The sequence below is a fragment of the Pyrus communis genome, chromosome 14 (assembly GCF_963583255.1).
Source record: "Pyrus communis chromosome 14, drPyrComm1.1, whole genome shotgun sequence".
NCBI classification, from domain to species: Eukaryota; Viridiplantae; Streptophyta; class Magnoliopsida; order Rosales; family Rosaceae; genus Pyrus; species Pyrus communis.
This window is the reverse complement of record NC_084816.1, coordinates 17667253-17684872: the sequence shown is the minus strand read 5'-3', so window position 1 is coordinate 17684872 and position 17620 is coordinate 17667253. Positions and strand designations below refer to the sequence as shown.

The 17620-nt window shown below is 35.1% G+C and overlaps 3 protein-coding genes and 2 pseudogenes across 3 annotated transcripts in view; 3 read left to right on the top strand and 2 right to left on the bottom strand.

Moving 5' to 3' along the window:
- LOC137715753 (small ubiquitin-related modifier 1) overlaps positions 1–16818 on the bottom strand; it is a 67405-nt gene extending 50587 nt beyond the window's left edge. The window contains exon 1 of the mRNA XM_068455096.1: positions 16814–16818. The gene's annotated coding sequence lies outside the window, so the exon portion shown is untranslated. The remainder of the gene's footprint in view (positions 1–16813) is intronic.
- LOC137716165 (upstream activation factor subunit UAF30-like) lies at positions 3588–5063 on the top strand. The gene is made up of 3 exons (XM_068455571.1): positions 3588–3726; positions 4323–4528; positions 4794–5063. Exons 2-3 carry the CDS (start codon positions 4355–4357, stop codon positions 4920–4922), a joined length of 303 nt encoding a protein of 100 aa, XP_068311672.1. The 5' UTR covers positions 3588–3726; positions 4323–4354; the 3' UTR covers positions 4923–5063.
- LOC137714478 (GDSL esterase/lipase At4g26790-like) lies at positions 5022–6241 on the bottom strand (annotated as a pseudogene).
- LOC137715658 (mitochondrial pyruvate carrier 4-like) lies at positions 9033–11080 on the top strand. The gene is made up of 5 exons (XM_068454995.1): positions 9033–9198; positions 9916–10014; positions 10104–10156; positions 10595–10668; positions 10852–11080. Exons 1-5 carry the CDS (start codon positions 9144–9146, stop codon positions 10895–10897), a joined length of 327 nt encoding a protein of 108 aa, XP_068311096.1. The 5' UTR covers positions 9033–9143; the 3' UTR covers positions 10898–11080.
- LOC137716150 (MATH domain and coiled-coil domain-containing protein At3g58370-like) lies at positions 13035–16108 on the top strand (annotated as a pseudogene).
- Positions 16819–17620: the final 802 nt, after the last annotated feature.

Here is a 17620-nt window from a genome sequence, read left to right as displayed (position 1 = left end):
AATAAACACTCGTTATATGATTATTCCCTATATTTTCAATAGGTTTTAATACTTTATAATTATGTTATTTTATTTTGTAATTTATGTATTACTATACAGTTATGTATTTTTGTAAATATAAATAGACATTTATTTAGACAATATATAATAAATTTACTTAAATCGGCATAGTTCGCCTAGGCCATGCTTAGCCACCTTGGCGCTAAGCCCAAGACCATCACTCGACTAGCGCCTAACGTCTTTTAGAATCTTGTTTAAGAGGTTTACAAGCTCTATTGTCTTGGTTGCAGGTTTGTGTATTTGTTGAATTCTTTGTCCAATTGTAGTTTCATAGAGCAACTAGGAATTCATCATATTCCTGTGCTCGACACTTGACGTACGTATAGCATTTAGGCGGTTTTTTCAAATATGTAAGATGGTTGTAAGGATTTTGTAGCACAAGTGGTTACTCATGAATAGAGGTGCACGACGGATCAAGTCGCCCAACACAGCACAAGTCAACTCGCTTAAAGTTGGCCTAGAACTCGCACAAAATTGTATTTTGTGCGAGTTGGGTCAAGTACAACATGCACCATGGCTCAGTTTGAGTCAAGGTTTTTCGACACCTTATGTAGATTATGTTAGAATTAAGGTGGATCATGTAGGACTATTTTATTAAATACTACAAGCAACAACGTATGGTAGATTATGATTCGAATTGGTTTTATTTTTATCTGATAACAAACTTCATTTGCTAATATTATTGATCATAACACTATGGAACAGATAAAATTAAAGATGTAGGAATGAAAGAGTGAGCTAAACCTTACAATAGGCTAGCAACAATGCGGTTTAAATTCGTCTTTAGCGAGAATCAAACCTAAGACCTATTACTTACAAGTAAAGATGAATACCACTACATCGTAGTACTAAGTGGCTCCTCCAGTCTAGTTCTAATTAAAAAAATAATATGATTGAAAGATATATTCCTATTCTTATTAGAACATTAATTCTGTGAAGATTCCTTCCGTTGACTGAACAAGAGCATAGAAAACGCCCAAAAAGATGTCATTGAAAAAATTAAGAAGCTCTTCAATGTCGTAGAAGGAAATTTCTCTCAAAAATGTCATCTTCAATACTTACAGCCCACACAAGCCTAAAAGGTCAATCTGCCAACATAGCACATCTACTTTCATTTAATTGCCACGATCAAACGGTTAAGAATTAAGGGTTGTAAATTTGATACAAACAACTTCACTCTCTAAGGAATCATCTCCAATGGAATTACTTCAAAATTCCTTTGTCTCGTCACTTTTTTAGCAAAGTGGATTCCACTTGTCCTACAATTAAAAAAAAATATATATATATAAAATCTCCAATATATATATATATAACATAACTAATAATATGGTAAAATATAGTATAACATTAACTCATCAGTTCCAAAAACAATAAGGAAGTTATCATCGCCTCTCGCACAATATATCGAGAATTTGTTGTGTGCATTAAAAACACCGTCACTTGCTACCTTTCCATGGGTTATTATATGAGTGAATTTTATGAATATGTCTCACTTCAAGGTTATATTCATATGTAACAAATATAGTATAATAATATCATGTATTGGTGTTTTGAATACATTAAAAAGATGGGATAATAAGAATCCCTGCAATTTTTTAACAACTTTTAGACCAAACATTTGTTTCTTTTTAAGATTTGATTAAGACGCTTTAACCAACAACCACGTCAGCATTTGTTGTTTATTTAAATTACATATTTTTATAAGCTAAAATTCTAATTATTGGTTTCCAAATATGTCATTTTAAGAGTTTTTTAATTTTTAGTTATTTTTATTTTTATGTGGCCCCTTTTTTAGGGGAATATTTTTTGCTTGTTGATAACGTTTCGAAATTAATCTTCACGTTTGAAATTTGTGATCTCCCATGTTAGAAATTCGAATGGAAATTTTCATTTTAATTAGTGGTTGTTTTTACAAATTGATCTTGTTTCCGTTTTGCAACAAGAGAGGATCTTGTGTTTGCTTAATTTCACATCGGTGTCATTGGAGTTTGATTTAAAGAGTGCAGTTAATATGAATAATGCGCATGGAGAATGTTTTTCTGTAGCAAGCTGTATTTTGGAAGAGATTGGTTTCGAAGTTTTAATTGTGCTTGGTAGGGATTAGATAGCAACCAAGCAACTAATCAGGTTGTGAAGAAAAGGAACTGTGACTTTCTCTTATGGATTGAGGATCCTCCAGTATGGGTGGTATATTTTCTTGATACATATATGGTTTTTCCTAAATGATTTTTTGAGAATGGAGTGCAAACTTGGTTCGTGTGCTACAAAAAACACAAACAATATTTGGTACGTTCCAAACTCACATTGCACAAACAATATTTAGTACGTTTTTAATTACAATAACAACACATTTGCTACGGTAATTACGTTACGTACCAAATGATTGGTACGTTCAAAATTAAATATTAGTTTACGTACCAAATAACTGGTACGTTCAAACTAATATTATTTTATGTACCAAATGACTGGTATGTTTAAAATTAATATTAGTTTACGTACCAAATAAGTGGTACGTTCAAAAGTAACATCACTTTATGTACCAAATGACAGGTAGGTTCAAAATTAATATTATTTAAGTACCAAATTAATGTCTGGTACGTCCAAAATAAATATTACTTTAAGTACAAAATAAGTGTTACGGACTAAAATATCCTTATGGATCGTGCAAAAAAACTACTACGTTACAAACTCGCTTTATATACCATACCAAATATATATACACATACCAAAATGTACATTAAATAACGTACCACAGCACAAGGCAAAGCGTACCTATATTCTGCGATCACGATTAACTAATAGTTCAATTGCGGCTACAAATTAAGAGGGTTAGAAGAGGAGTGGAAGACCTTTTTTTTTCATAAGAAAAACAAAATCATGCACGAGGGACATAAGTTGTCATGCAGGTGGAAAAAATTTCTGGTAGGAAATAATTATGATTAATATATATTATGAAATTCAAATGCTTCTTATCTGCAGGGAGGATATGTATTATGCAGTATTTGTTTTAATTCAAACTCTGAGATATAAGTTAGGCAAGAATTTAGGAAACTTTTTTTTTGTTATCGTGAAGAATTTAGGATTCTGGGCATCGGTGTTTTGGTTTGATAAAATCTATGGCAGGTTTTGTAATTTAAGTACTATGAAATGGGCAAATAAAAATTATGTGGCACCAAAATTGTAGAAAAATGTTTAATTAAATTTCTAAAGTGAACAGATGTTTAGTCTAAAATATTAAAAAAGCAGACGCCTATATCAAAATACCCAAAGAAGATTTCTCCAATATTGCTTGTATAAAAGAAAAACTATGTAAGATTTATCGTCAATAGGCTGGACTATTCAGTAGTACAAGAAATAAACGATCAAATTGAATTTAGAAAACACTATTTTTACTTAATTGCCGATGTATTGAATATAAAGCTGGACTACTCGGAACTATAGAAAACTTATCTAATAAAGTTCATATATTCCAATACGAGCATACCAACTTGAAATTTCATATCTTCCAATGAAGTTGCCTAATTTACCCAAAAATTAGCCTAATTCCCAATCATAAATTATCAATTGCAAGCCTGGGTCGATTAAGGTCAAGGTACTGCAGCCTATCAATCAGGATTTACAGAGAGCAAGCAGCTAGAGATCCTCTGTTCGTCTCTGCACCATTAGGTGAATTATTACCTTGCAATTTCTAGATACCAACATCTCACGAAATTAATCATTGCTATGATCATTGTTATTTTTAACTCTACGATCCCTTTAATACCAAATTTTTTAAATTAGCTATTATTTTTATCCATTGAGCTATTGCGGAAGCTGGTGTTTATAGCACACCAGGTGTTTGATAAAATTCCTCTTAAGCTCTGTTTCTGTTTTTGACAACGGAAATCGCCCCTTTTTAAGTGCAATTCTACGCTTTTTTCTAGGTAAACTTAGAGTTCATTTGAATGTGCTTTTAAAATGGCTTAAAGCATTTTTGGTGAAAATGTTTTTAGAATCATTTTAAAGTGCTTCTTACAGAAAACACGTGCTTTTGGAACCAAAAACATTTTCTCTAAAAGCGTTTTCAGTCATTTTAAAAGGACATCCAAATGAACATTTATATAGTATGCATTGTTTTAACGGTTTAGTGTAATATGCAGTTTATGTTCAACTTAAAGACACTTGTTTGAACTGGGTAACAGAAGTGGTGGGAAATCTGTGTATATGATTAATGTAGAAGTTTACTGGTCATTGACTCAATGGTTCCTGATTTTCATTTTTAGAAAGAAAGTTGAGGCAGGAGTGAGTGATAAAAATGTTGCCGCCGATGATGAAGAAGGCCATTACAGATAACCCAAAGAAGCTGGCCAACTTGATTGACCTCGTAAATCTTCCTTCTACACTGCGAGAGTTCACGGGTCAGTCTCAGATTTCTCGTCTTGGATGTTTCATGCGTGTCTGGTCATACATCAAGGACAACAATCTCCAGGTTCCTTAAATTTATCTATTTGTTTGTTGGTGATAAGTACTCCATGTGTTCTTGCAAATTAAAGTGCGATCAGTTGTATTTAATCATATGAAGTAAAATATGGTGCTGTATTAGTCTTTCTGTGTTGCTTTGTCTTAGTTATAGCGCTCAATGTTTGCTGTTCAATTGCAATTAAGAGGCAGTTCTTAGTTTTGCTCATCGAAATCTGTTTTAGTGCTTTCATGGTATAGATTTTTTTAAATACTGAAGTGGTGTGCTTGCATAGGATCCGAACAACAAGAATGTGGTCAATTGTGACGAAAAGTTGAAGAGCGTTTTGTTGGGCAAGCCTCAAGTTGAGTTATCTGAACTTCCTACACTGATCAAGCTCCATTTCCCCAAAGAGCCAAAGTAAAATTCCCAATTCAAGTTGAGGTGCACATTTTCTCCCCCATGGTAATCTTTTCTCTAAGAAGCATTTTACAATTCTTGGTACCTTATGTCGTAAGAAACTATTTCAGGAGTAATAGCAGCCTCAGTCAGCCATTTTACGTTACGTTCTATTTTCAAGTCATGCCCTTTTACTTGCTATTCAGTATGGTTTTGTAAGACCTTAACGGTAGTTTTAAAAGGTAATATATGTTTTTGTTTAAATACTCAGCTTATCTGTATGGCCTCTCTGTTGGTGTCAAATTCAGATTCGGAATCTGTAAGTGACATTACAATTGAAATTATAGTGAAAGCATGACAACAAAACTCAACGAAAAACACTGGGTTTCGGATGATTTCTGAGAGAATATCATATGGGTTTGAAAGAACAAGTTGAAATATAACTAGTTCCGTGTTGAGCTTCTCACCCAATTCCTGCAACTTCACATTGAAACTTTTGGCCTCATCAATGTACTCCTCAATACAAACACTCCTAAAAAGGATATCTGTAGTTCTCTCCAGTGGCAGGCAGCTCATTGGAGGACGGCCGCCCGAGACATCTTCCGACCTCCAAGATGGTAAAGTGCCCTGTTGAAATTTCCAGCAATTCCTAGTAGAAAGTTTTGGTGCTCCTCAATGGAAAACTCCGACGCTCTGCCTGAAAATACAAAGTAATTTTCTAGAAATCATTAGTTCCTATACTCTTCAGGTAAAATGCTTCTCCCAGGACCTCGTTAGCTTTATCGTTGCCTAGGTAGCTTCGCAGGTTCTTCTGATATTCCTTATAGTACTCCAATTCCTTCCAAAAAGATATCACAAACTGCACAACCAGTATAGCAGCTGTAAATAAAACAAGCCTGTATTTCTTGACTTTAACTTAGTATAACTATTTTGATTTGAAACAACACGAAAGCAATATGATTGAAATGATTAGAACTCAGAATTAACTGAGATTCTGGAAATTGTTGGAAACAACTGTTTTGTCTTTGTATTAGTTTTCATTTTCTCTTTTGACTTGGTAGACTCACTCATGCATCATTGACGCTAATTAGGCGTACTAGGTTGAGTCATAATGCGACTTAAAAGCACATCAGAAGGAGTTTGTGATATCTGGTTGTTGGAAAACCGGCCAGTAGGGCCAGCCTCCATAGAAATCGCGACCGTAGGGTTCAAAGTCTTATCTTTAAAACTGTTGATATCTGGTTGTTGTTCCCTGTATCCACAGTAGTCTCCAAACACAATGATTGCTGGAACTTTCGCACACACCATAGAATCTGCACTAGGAGATGAGCAAGCAGGAGCCATTGAATGGCCTTAACTGTCATTTTTAGCTTCTCTTGAACTCACCAGTTTAGAGTATAAAAATGCAGTAGGCTGTTGGTAGGGATGATATGAATTTATACGAAATAGAAGAAGCTGATGGAAATGGAGGTTTATGAAGTTTGTTGAGACTTTAATTTCTGTTGGTGTTTTGTATGTGAGAGAGTCAATGGTGGAGGAACAGGTAAGGAAAATCGGAGTGGCCTAATTTGTAGCTGAATCTGAACCTAATAATAATTAGTCATGCGAGATTCTGGTTTAGGGATAATAAAAAAGTGAAGGAAGCTAAACCTGGCTTTGTATCGAGGTTTTAAATTTTTTTTATTTGACTCTAGTAGATGTGGAAGTCACACTTGCACTTACACCTTCATGATGCCTTTTTGTTCTTCAGTGTACGTGTGACTTCCACATCAATTCAAAAATGGTCACATATTTGTCATGTCATCAATTTAGCAAGGGTTATGCACACATTCATTTTTACCTCTTATATATCATTGTTAATTTTTGTCCATTAATCTTCTTCAATTCATTCGATCCATGGCCGGAAATTGAAAGGGGTGTGAGACGTAAAAATTGGTATGCGGGTAGCACCACCCTTTAACGAAAGACCATACAATCACAGCTACATAGGCAAAAATAATAAATTGATACGATTTCAAAACTTTAATGAGCAATATGAGAAAATTGAAGCCTCGTAAACTCACTTTTACTATAGGTAGCACTCCACCAAACCAAAGAGGCCTCGCAAATCATAATTATATAAACTCTCTCAAAGAATTAGTTAATCTCTTAAATCACATAAAATTATGTGACTGCATTGAATTGGCTCATGACTAATGAGAGTTTGCCCTTTACAAAAAGATGTGTCTATTTATGGAGACAAAAGTTTCATCTTATGATTTAAGATACTTATCATGGACTCTCCACCACTTTATATTTTTGACATAATTTTCATGCCAACATTATAAATCATTGTGTAAAAAAACAAGAGGTGGTGAAGATTTCAAGAAGAGACCTACTTTTGAAAGAGTCTCCTTAGCATTTCTCTTTATTTAAAACATAAATAAAAAGTTGTATCATTTCACTTCAAATAAAGCGTATACATTTTTTTTTTTTTTTTTAGTACATCGATATTTTTACACATAAGGAAATTGGGAGTTTGGCTAAGCCACATAATGGGCAACCTAATTTGGTATCGAATTCATCATCCATGAGATTCGAACCTAAGACATCTCACTTCCAAGTGGAGGAATATTATTAGACTGTAGTATCGAGTGGCAACGTAGACATCTTGTTAGTTATATACAATTACCATTCGACCTGACAATAATTTAATATCGAACTCGTTATTTCATGCGAGTTGAATTAATGGTAGTGGTAAGAAAAAGCATGATTGAAGAAAGAAAATGTTGTAGTTAGAGTGAGCATGTATGATGGTGTAATTTCTAGTAGATTTTATTTAGGATTCTTATGTAATATAATAGATCTTAGGCTTTCTTACTTTTAGAACAAGTAAGCCCGTTATGTTTACTATAAATAAAGGCACGATGTAACTATATATATATATATAAAGTTCCTGAAGGACTTACATTGCACTGAATTCTTTTTCTTACATCAGCAACAAGAGCTTTAGAAAATTGAAGTTAAGTAGACCCAAACCAAGAAAAATCATGATTGAAGAAAGAAAATGTTGTAGTTAGAGTGAGCATGTATGATGGTGTAATTTCTAGTATATTGTATTTAGTATTCTTATGTAATATAAAAGATCGTAGGCTTTCTTACTTTTAGGATAAGTAAGCCCGTTATATTTATTACCATATATTCCTATAAGGATCTTAATACACAAATATATATATATATATATATATATATATATATATATATGAAGTTCCTAAAGGACTTACATTGTACTGATTCTTTTTCTCACATCAGCAACAAGAGCTTTAATTAGATTTGAACCAAGACAAACTTGCCGACCTCTTTATGAAGTCATTGTCGAAACCTACTTTTTAGAAGCTTATTCAAGGAATTAGTATGCGTAAATTGTTTGATTTGCAATGCTTATAGTTCTCATTAAGAGTTTTGTCAAACTCAGGGGAAGTATTCTAAAGTATACTCATTTGACCTTAATGTACTATTTCTCCTGCAATCAAGATCATTTTATCCCATTGAGTTATTGTAGCCTGACGAGGTTTTAATAAGGCAACTACTCTAGTTGGTCATACCTTCTTTTGCGTTTTACTTACGTTCTGAAGATGTTAGTCTTTTACTCATTATATTTACTCACTTTTCTCCTTAGACTATTGATGGATTTTGTCCCATGTTGAATTTTACTTTAGCCAGATTTTGTGAGGTTTATCCATAAATGCATTCTTCCTTATTCTGAAACTTGCATTCGCTACTTGTGCCACTAGACGAGACGATTCATCAACTGCTTTTACATCATCCATGAGGATCTGATGCGTCATTTACTTGAGTAAACCCACTCAAGAGGGAGTATTATAGTTAGAATTGTAGCACAAATGTAATTATGTAATTCCTAATAGATTGTATTCAGAATTCTTATGTAATCTAGAAAATCTTAAGCTTTCTTACTTGTAGAAAAAATAAGTCCGTATGTTTACTATAAATTAAGACACAAAGTAGGAGAGAAAATAGGCAAAAGAAAGTTCATTCTTTGGTTGGGTTGCCCAATATTTCTGTCAACGGCCCAACTTCGTTGACCGACTTGATAAACTTGATAAATAAAAAGTGTATTATAAACAATGGCTTCAGAGCTTACAATCTTGCACTTGCTCGAAGTCCCGAAGTAGGTGGCACGAGACGAGGTGGTAACTGAAACCTCACTCTGTTTTTCCGGAATCTCACAGAGACAGCGCTCGATCCCATGGCAGCTTCCAAGGTCCAAGCTTTCTGGAACCACCCCGCAGGCCCTAAAACAAGTTTGTTCTTTCATCTTTTTTTGCCTCTTTCAGTTTTCTCCAATAGCTCTTATATGTCTTCGAGGGTTTTACAAATAATTATGTTGTAAAAGATTTAATCCTTCAAAAGATTGAATTTTGGCATCTTGGTTTTGGTTAATCAGGCAGATAATCAGGTTTTGAAAACGGAATACGCAATTTTTTTACTACAATTTTTGAAACGGAAGGGCAGGATTTGTCAGTTTTGACTGTTTACTAGGATTATAGTTAATTTCAGAGAAAGCTAGTCAATATAACCTGACAATTTAATGTCATAAAAACCTTGGGGAATTGACCAAAATGATCATTTTGATCAAATCTCAATTGCTGAAATGATCAGTTTTTCAATTTGTCTTTAGATATCTGATTGCTATGTCGTCGATTTGATTTTGATCAGTTCAGCAATTGGGGGATTTGTATTCCGATCATTTTAGCCAATTTTCCTAAAAGTTAAAACCCCTATTTTGGAGATGAATAATTTCTTTTAGTCTCAAGAACTCCCAATTAGAGATAATATCAGTAGTAAGTCTCTGCTCTAATCCTTAATAGAAGTCTCTGGCCTACTCAAAAGTACAAATATTTGGGAAGCAGAAAAAATTCAGCATTACAAATCTGGAAATGTGTCATGATAAAACTGAGGTGTCTAGGTGGGGCTATTGAGCCATGTTATTTTAGTGACTCATATTTCTCATGATACAGTTCACTTCTGGGCTCCAACTTTTAAATGGGGTATTAGCATAGCAAATATTGCTGATTTCTCAAAGCCACCGGAGACGCTGTCTTATCCTCAGCAACTAGGTACGCGCCTTTTAGGAAATAGCTTTTCAAGCAGTCCATTTGATCTGTGCTTAGAATTGTGTAGTCATAGCTCAAGTATCATTGTGCAGCTGTTACATGCACTGGACTTATTTGGTCTCGTTACAGTATGGTGATTACTCCGGTATGTTTTGTTTCTAGCTCTGAAGGATGTTATCGTTCAACACTTAGCTTTCGTTTATAACGATTAAGTCTGAATTTCATGATTTAAAAAAATACCGATTGCTTGACAAAGCTGTAAATCCTGCTAAATAACCACCAACATCACAAATTATCATCGCTATGCACGGTACAGTAATAATGAGATACGAAAGAGGAGTAAATCTTCTGAAAATGAAGGTAAGTGGAGATTCTTCTGTTCGGTGGAGAATCCTCCAATCTAAAATGTGTACTATAAGTTTATAACCACTTCATTCTGCACTGAGTATTTCCTTCTAAGTTTAGAATTTAGATTCACTTTAATATATTCTTCTGTTTGTAATGCTTAAGAAAACTACTTCTTGATGCTTCTGACAACTTTACTTGCAGCTAAAGCTTTCGTAATATTATTCTGAAACTGCAGAAAAACTGGAATCTGTTTAGTGTCAATGTTGCAATGGCAGGGACAGGCTTGTATCAACTTTCCCGCAAAATCACGTAAGCTGGATTCTAGTAAAATATATATTCATATGGTTAATAATAAATGGTTTGGGAATTAATTTTATCTTTGGTGGAAAGTAGCATTTATGAGGAAAGGGAGATTTTCTTGCAAAATTATCAGAACATGCTCACATTTGCAATTTTTTTCATGGTTTTAATTGCCTTTCCTACTACTTACAGGCACGACTACTCTTCCGACACTGAAACAGCTGTAGCAAAAGAGTAAATCACAAACCTTTCAGCAGGTACATGCTGCAAGCTTTTCTATATGTGAAATATATGAAAGAAACTGTGCATCCGCTGTAGTTTCGGTTATCTTTAGCTTGTAATTTTGGACCGAATATTTTCAATCGCCTACCTAAGAATTAATTTTAGCTTTGATGGACTTAATGTCCAGAAGTTTTTCGGAGTTCATGCTTCCTAAGAATTCTTCAGTTTTTATTACTTTTGTCCTTGATTGCTGTTTTTTGTGCAATAATTGATTTACACTAATATGTTGTTACTGCTTGACCATTGATGATATTTTGCGATTTACAGTCTCGTTTTAAATTTAATGATGTACATGTTAGACAAGTACATTATCAAAATAAACCGCAATTTATTATTTTCTTTGATACAAACGATATTGGGGGAGGGAACCGAACTCGGGAGCTCAAGCATAAGGGTGAATGTTTTAACGCAATTTTTTTTGTTCACGTCAAGAAAACATAACCTTGGTCTTGCCCTTTCAACCAATTTACATCTTTACCAAATCCACTAGCAAACCCAAATTCACCGGGCAATGAAGGAGTGTGTAAACAACTTATTCCTTTTGCATAGGATACACAATTGAGGCGACAAGGAAGAAGAAGGATGCCTTCTATGAACCATGTCAAAAGTATTGAGGAAGAGAGAGTTAAAAGAGAGGGAGAAGAAGTGAGGTGGCAGCAAGAGAGAGGTTCGAGAGTTTTGGAAGGGGACAAGAGACAGACGAAAAGGACTGGTGTGGGTCCCAATGGCTCACAAAACAAAACACAAAATATCTCCCAACAGGAAATTACCAATTTGTCCTCTATATTTGGTGTTTTGTAAAATTGTAATTGTAGCTCCAAATTTAGTTCCGTTTGCGCCCACTTGTTCATATTGTCGAGTACTCCGAGAATATGTGTGTGTGTGTGTGACTTTGGGTCAAGCCCAGTAATAATTAAATAGGTACGAGACTTAATTAATAAAATATTAACGTAAACGGCCTACTTGCCCACTTGCTTAACGAATCCAACAAATAAACCATCGATATTACGGTATGCAACCTGCATACCGACAACTCACTATTGTCTCGATAAACAAGTAATAAATTCACAAGAGTGCAAAATTATCATTTTACCCCTCATTGGGAAACATGTATAAATCGTTCGACTTACGCCCATTCGTGCTCATGTGTTCGAAAGAACACATACCACCTAGAGGTATGTGCAAAAGAATAGAGTGATAAGGACTCGAATGTCCACGAAGGTTTTCCACCCGTCAAGGGCATTTTAGTAATTTTCGAAGGCTCAGGAATAAAATAATATTAAACTCGGGACGGAATGTCACAGATGATATGGTTGTAGATGATTGGATTATTAATTAAGTTTTGGTTAACGTGCTTATCTCTTATTGGTGACACATCATTTGGTTTGCAAATTTGATTTAAAAATTTGGTCTTCCTAACATTATCCTTAGTATATAACAGCATCATACAACCGGTTCGTATAATTTATCTTGTACGAGCCGCTTTAGGCCTAGTTTGGTATTATTGTGTTTTAAAAGAAAACTACTTTTGCTATGTCGTGAAAATAAACAGTTGTAAAATAAAGTTGAGTTTTTGATAAATTTTTTTTTTTTTTTTTTGGTAAAAGTGCTTTTAACAAAAAAAAAAAAAAAAACAATATCAAGTATTTGATAAACTTTTATATAAATTGTTGTAAATATATTAAATGACTAAAAATAGTATGATATTTAATGTAATATAATAATTGTCAAAGAAAACAATGTCCATGCAAAGATTTTAATTTTGTAACATATGTAGAGGTATACTTGTTACTTGAAAATTTCATTAAATAACACTGATTTCTATGCTTTGAAAAAAAAAACACTTTTTTTTTAAATGCATGATAGACCCAACTTCTGCCTTTCTATGTTTTTTTGCTGTCATTGACAACAGTTTTTAAAAAAGTAGATTTTTTTTTTTTTTATGTTTTATCAAACACATTTTATGTTTCAGATTTCTTTTAATAAACTGTTTTTTCAAAGAAAAAAAAAAAAAAATCACAATCCAATCTAGCCCTTAAATAAATAAATAAAAAGCCGGTCGGGTAAAGTAGTAATCGCATTCGTCACTGAGAATGAGAGTAACTCTCACTTTAGCTCAGCAGCTCTCGTCAGGGTTTGCTTTCCAGTTTCCGTTTCCAGGTCTGAGCTGAGCTTTTGCCAGATATTCGGAGTCCATCTTTTTGCTTGCGGCTCTCTGGTTCCATGGAAACGTAGGTCTCCCCTCTCCTCCGATGCTTTTAATTCTTCAGATTCATTTGGTCTCTTTGTTGCTGCTTGCTTTCTTATGGGTTTGAATTGAAATGGTAGATTGAAGGGTCAGAAGAAGATGACGGACGACCTTGTATCCTTGGATTTCTCATGGAAAGTTGAAAACTTCTCCAAGTTGAATAACTTCAAGCATTACTCTGATATTTTCTCAGTTGGAGATTATAAATGGTATTATTTTCCTACTATATCTTGCTAATTAACATGATTCCGTAAAGCCTTTACGATTTGATTGGATTGGATTGGATATCTCACTAACTTCAAGATGTGTTGGAGGGAGGAAGAAATTGAGGCCAAAGTTCTCAGCTTTTTGTTTAAGCTGAAGGTAAAAGATGGAAGGGATTGGAAAGGATAAGTTTCCTTCATGACTAGTCAGTCTGATTCCTTCAACTTGGACAAAATTTGGAACTAGTGAGTTATCAGATCTAACCCAATCCTAAGCACCAAACATGGCGGTATGCCGTAACTTTGTGACATGTAATGGTTTTGAGTTTGAACTTTGCATTGTTTGGTTTGGTCAGGCAAATCCTTTTGTATCCAAGGGGGAACAATGTAGACTTCTTGTCGGTGTATTTGGTTGTCGCAGAGTCTTCAAAATTGCCGCCTGGGTGGTCGAGATATGCTGCTTTCAGCTTGACTTTGGTCAATCAACTTCACCCCAGCAACTCAAAAACATTGGGTACTTTTGTTTTTCTGTTTTCGTTGTTCACTTCGCATTTGTTTTTGTTTGTTTTCTTGTTATCCTATCTATTTTATGGCAGATATAATTGATTACAATCCAATGGAGCTAGTGATTATTGCATCATTTTGTGGACATTTTGTTATGATTCGGATTCAGTTATACGCTCACTACAAAGGAATAATTTTCTATGTGACTGCAAATTCATTCCTGATTGCGTCTTTAACACAGTGTATTAAAAGTGTGAGGCATGGGCGAGGCGTCTGAGGGATAGCCTGGTCTAAGCGTGAGGCGAGAGGTGAAGACTCACGGGACCTAAATTTTTTAATATATACACTGAGCGTACACATATATTATATTAAAAAAAGAAGATTATTAACCAATAATCATCCTGAGCATACACATATATTATAAATATATACACACACATATTTAGACATATATATATATATATATATATATATATATATATATATATATATATAAAATAGAGGATGAAAAGCACAATGAGCACACATATAACAATGCACGCAGACAACACACACATCCATTATATAAAAAATAAAAATCAGAAAAAAAGGCAGAGAGACGATAGTGCAAGGAGGAGGTATGAGGCAGTTAAAACCCTATCTAAAATTTGGATTTGGGAGTTATAAAAAAAAAAAAAAAAAAAAAAAAAAAAGAGAAGCCCTGAGGCGCGCATTATGCTCACTCCCTCAAAATAGGGGCGGCAACCCTCAAGCCCAGCCTCAGAGGGCGCCTAGGCGTGCCCTGAGGCGAGCCTTTTAAAACATATACAAGATACTGCGCAAAGACATGAAATTTGTGAATTTGTTTCTCTTGTTTGTTCTGAAGAAAGCTATAACTAGACATGAAGTAGAATGGTAGTGGTACTTATATCTATTTCTCTTGTTTGTTCTGAACCATTTTATCTCTTTCTATGGAACTAAGTTCGTGATTAAGAGACTCTAATTTGGAGTATTCTGATCTTTGACCATGCTTACTGTGGAAAGATTTGGACCTTGAATCTGGTTGTATGGTTAGCAAATTTAACCACTTACTAGAGCCTTATTGTGGGTGTGTGTACATGAAAATTTGTTTATTATGGTCTCTGTTGATCGATGAAAACTTAATTGAGTTTGTATATGAAAAGTAATAATTTGCTACAGGCTTCACTTGTCATTATTTCTTTATGACGTAGTAATCAGCTGTGTCTATTTTTAACGTTTTCTTATTACTTTTATCTTTGTTGTTTTGATTTTGCAGACACCGAGCATTTGTTCAATAAAAGGGTAAGTGACTGGGGCTTCCCGTCATTAACTCCTCTAAACGACTTTTGTAACCCTAGTAAGGGGTATCTTGTGGATGATATGTGTATCATTAGGGCCAAAGTTGCTGTCCATAAAGCTAAATTAAGATCTTAGAACGCCAAGCAAGTAGTTCTGCACCTATTAAGCCCTCAGACAAAAAACGTAAAGAGCTGGAAAGTGTGGAGGCCATCCTAACCATCCCCGACCTTACTCATGTTCCTCCTGGCCCTCCCATAGTCAAGGAACCTGAGGATCTGTCTTCGCCCCCACTTGGAAAGCTTGAGGATTTTAGGGGTTTAGGGAAAATAGAGAAAGCTTTTGTTCCACTACTAGATGAGGTTTGTTCATGGCATCCTTCACTGATTGAATGCCAACGCAAGAGAAGTCGCATGTTTACTGAGTGGGCGTTCACAGCCTTGAGCCGGCTTTTGCATTTTATGAAGACGAAAAAGGTCGAGGACATGACAGACGAGGCATGTGAGGAACTGAAACTTTTGTGGGAGGAGCTTGAGGCCTTCAAATTTGACTTGGCTTGGCTGGAGCCTAGTGTTCAAAGGGCCTTGGGTATGAAGAAGATTGTGGAAAGTTCAGGGAAGTTGAAAAGACTGAGAAAGGATGTGGACGCTTTACAAACACAAACGAAGAGGCTGAGGGCTGAGCTAGCTGTTGCGGAGGTAAATCTTGAGGCAGCGGTAAGAGATTTAAACAAGACTCAAGAAGGCTTGGACGAGATAGACATCAACGGGGAACTAGGTTACGGTAGGGGTTAGCCTTATTTTATGATTCTCTGTTGACATGCATCCCAACTTTGTTTATGTAGGATTTTCAGGTTGTACGAATAAACAAATAAACTTGTAAGTTTGTTTATGCAGGATTCTCTTTTTCCTCTTGATTATATTTTTATTCAATTCAATCAGTAAAATAATGAGTGTATCGGAAGCAAAGAAGGGTGCGGAGATTAGTAGACATATCAAATTTGAACTGCCATAGCTTAGTTTGTTACATATGTTTGTTGAAGAATTCATATGTTTCAACTGAAGTGAGTAATTGGATGGTCTAGATTGGCCGATGTAGAGAGAATGTGAAGGTGATATTGTTTTGCGCCTTGGATTTGATTCTAATCAAACGAATGTAAATGAAATAGAAATACAAGTGCTGAAGGAAATTGCATAAGAATAATATAAACTAGGGTGCTTGAATTTAAATGAAATAGAAATACAAGTGCGGGAAGTAAATTGCATAAGAATAACATAAACTAGGGCTACGTTATGCTACTCCTAAGATAGGAATTGAAGAGAAGATAAAACAACAATTTGTGTGTTGGTCGGGGATTTTTTCTCTTCTTCGAAGCTTGTGTTTAGAGCACTTCCATCGGGGGTGGGATAGGCCGGCAGACAACCAAAAAAATGGCCCGGCACCTAGGGAAGTCTCTCCAGCCCATGGGTTTGCCTGGCACCCAACCCAAGATGGTCTCCAGGCCAGCCCAAAATTGACAGACCTTGGGACCGGCCCTTATGACACCATGCTGATGTCAGGGATGGAATCGGCGACTTGGATCTACGGATGCGATGCAGCCGTGAAGTGTGAGTCCATCGCGGAGAGAGAGACAGAGAGAGCGTTCGAACCTGGAGAGGGATTCGAATTGCTAAGAGAGATCTAGCAGCACCGAAACCCTTGGACCCGCAAAAGCGAACAAAGGGAGAGAGATCTAAGGAAAGCTCAAGCTCTCGACTTCAATGGTAGGACCTCACACCATGCACCAATGCCGCATGCAAGGCCATGGTTGGGTTCCTTGAGCTCCAGGTATTACAAAAATAATATTTTGTGTTTGATTTGTTTAAGGTTTTGAAGAGGAAGGAGAAGGAGAGCTCACGGGAGTGAGCTGGAAAAGAGAGAGAGGGAGAGAAAATAGATAGAGAGAGAGAGAGGGAAAGAGAGAGAACCGATCAAATGATTGGGTAACGAAATAGGTTTTTAAAATCTATTAAAATCATTATTTTAAAGGTCCAATTGGAGATTCATTTTATTTAATCATATTTTAATATAATGGACTAGGCTATTTTTTGTTAGGGGTGGAGATGCATTTGGCCTATTACTGTTTAGTGCTGGCGCAAAGTCTTTAAGAGTAAAATTGCTTTTATAGGTGAGTCCAATCATGGCTGGCAATTAATTGGCTTGTGATTATGACAATGAGCGAAACTCTTCCTCAATTAGTGATAATTGAAATTGACTAGCTTGAAGCCACTTGCAAAAGAGAGAGATCTTCACCAGATCCTCTTTGTGCGAAGATCCTCCAATCACATCCGTTTATTGTACATCGTACGATCAATTTTTGTCAAGTACTGTTTATATTTAATTTTAAATTAAAAAATTTACAATGATTTCTGATTGCACAATGTATAAT

What these genes read in the sequence shown, in the direction of transcription:
- LOC137716165 (XM_068455571.1), top strand. Translation starts at nt 4,355, where the DNA reads ATGTTGCCGCCGATGATGAAGAAGGCCATTACAGATAACCCAAAGAAG. An exon ending in TCAAGGACAACAATCTCCAG is followed by an intron (nt 4,529 to 4,793) that starts GTTCCTTAAATT and finishes GTGCTTGCATAG; the next exon opens with GATCCGAACAACAAGAATGT.
- LOC137715658 (XM_068454995.1), top strand. Translation starts at nt 9,144, where the DNA reads ATGGCAGCTTCCAAGGTCCAAGCTTTCTGGAACCACCCCGCAGGCCCT. An exon ending in CCCCGCAGGCCCTAAAACAA is followed by an intron (nt 9,199 to 9,915) that starts GTTTGTTCTTTC and finishes CTCATGATACAG; the next exon opens with TTCACTTCTGGGCTCCAACT. An exon ending in ACAGTATGGTGATTACTCCG is followed by an intron (nt 10,157 to 10,594) that starts GTATGTTTTGTT and finishes CTGAAACTGCAG; the next exon opens with AAAAACTGGAATCTGTTTAG.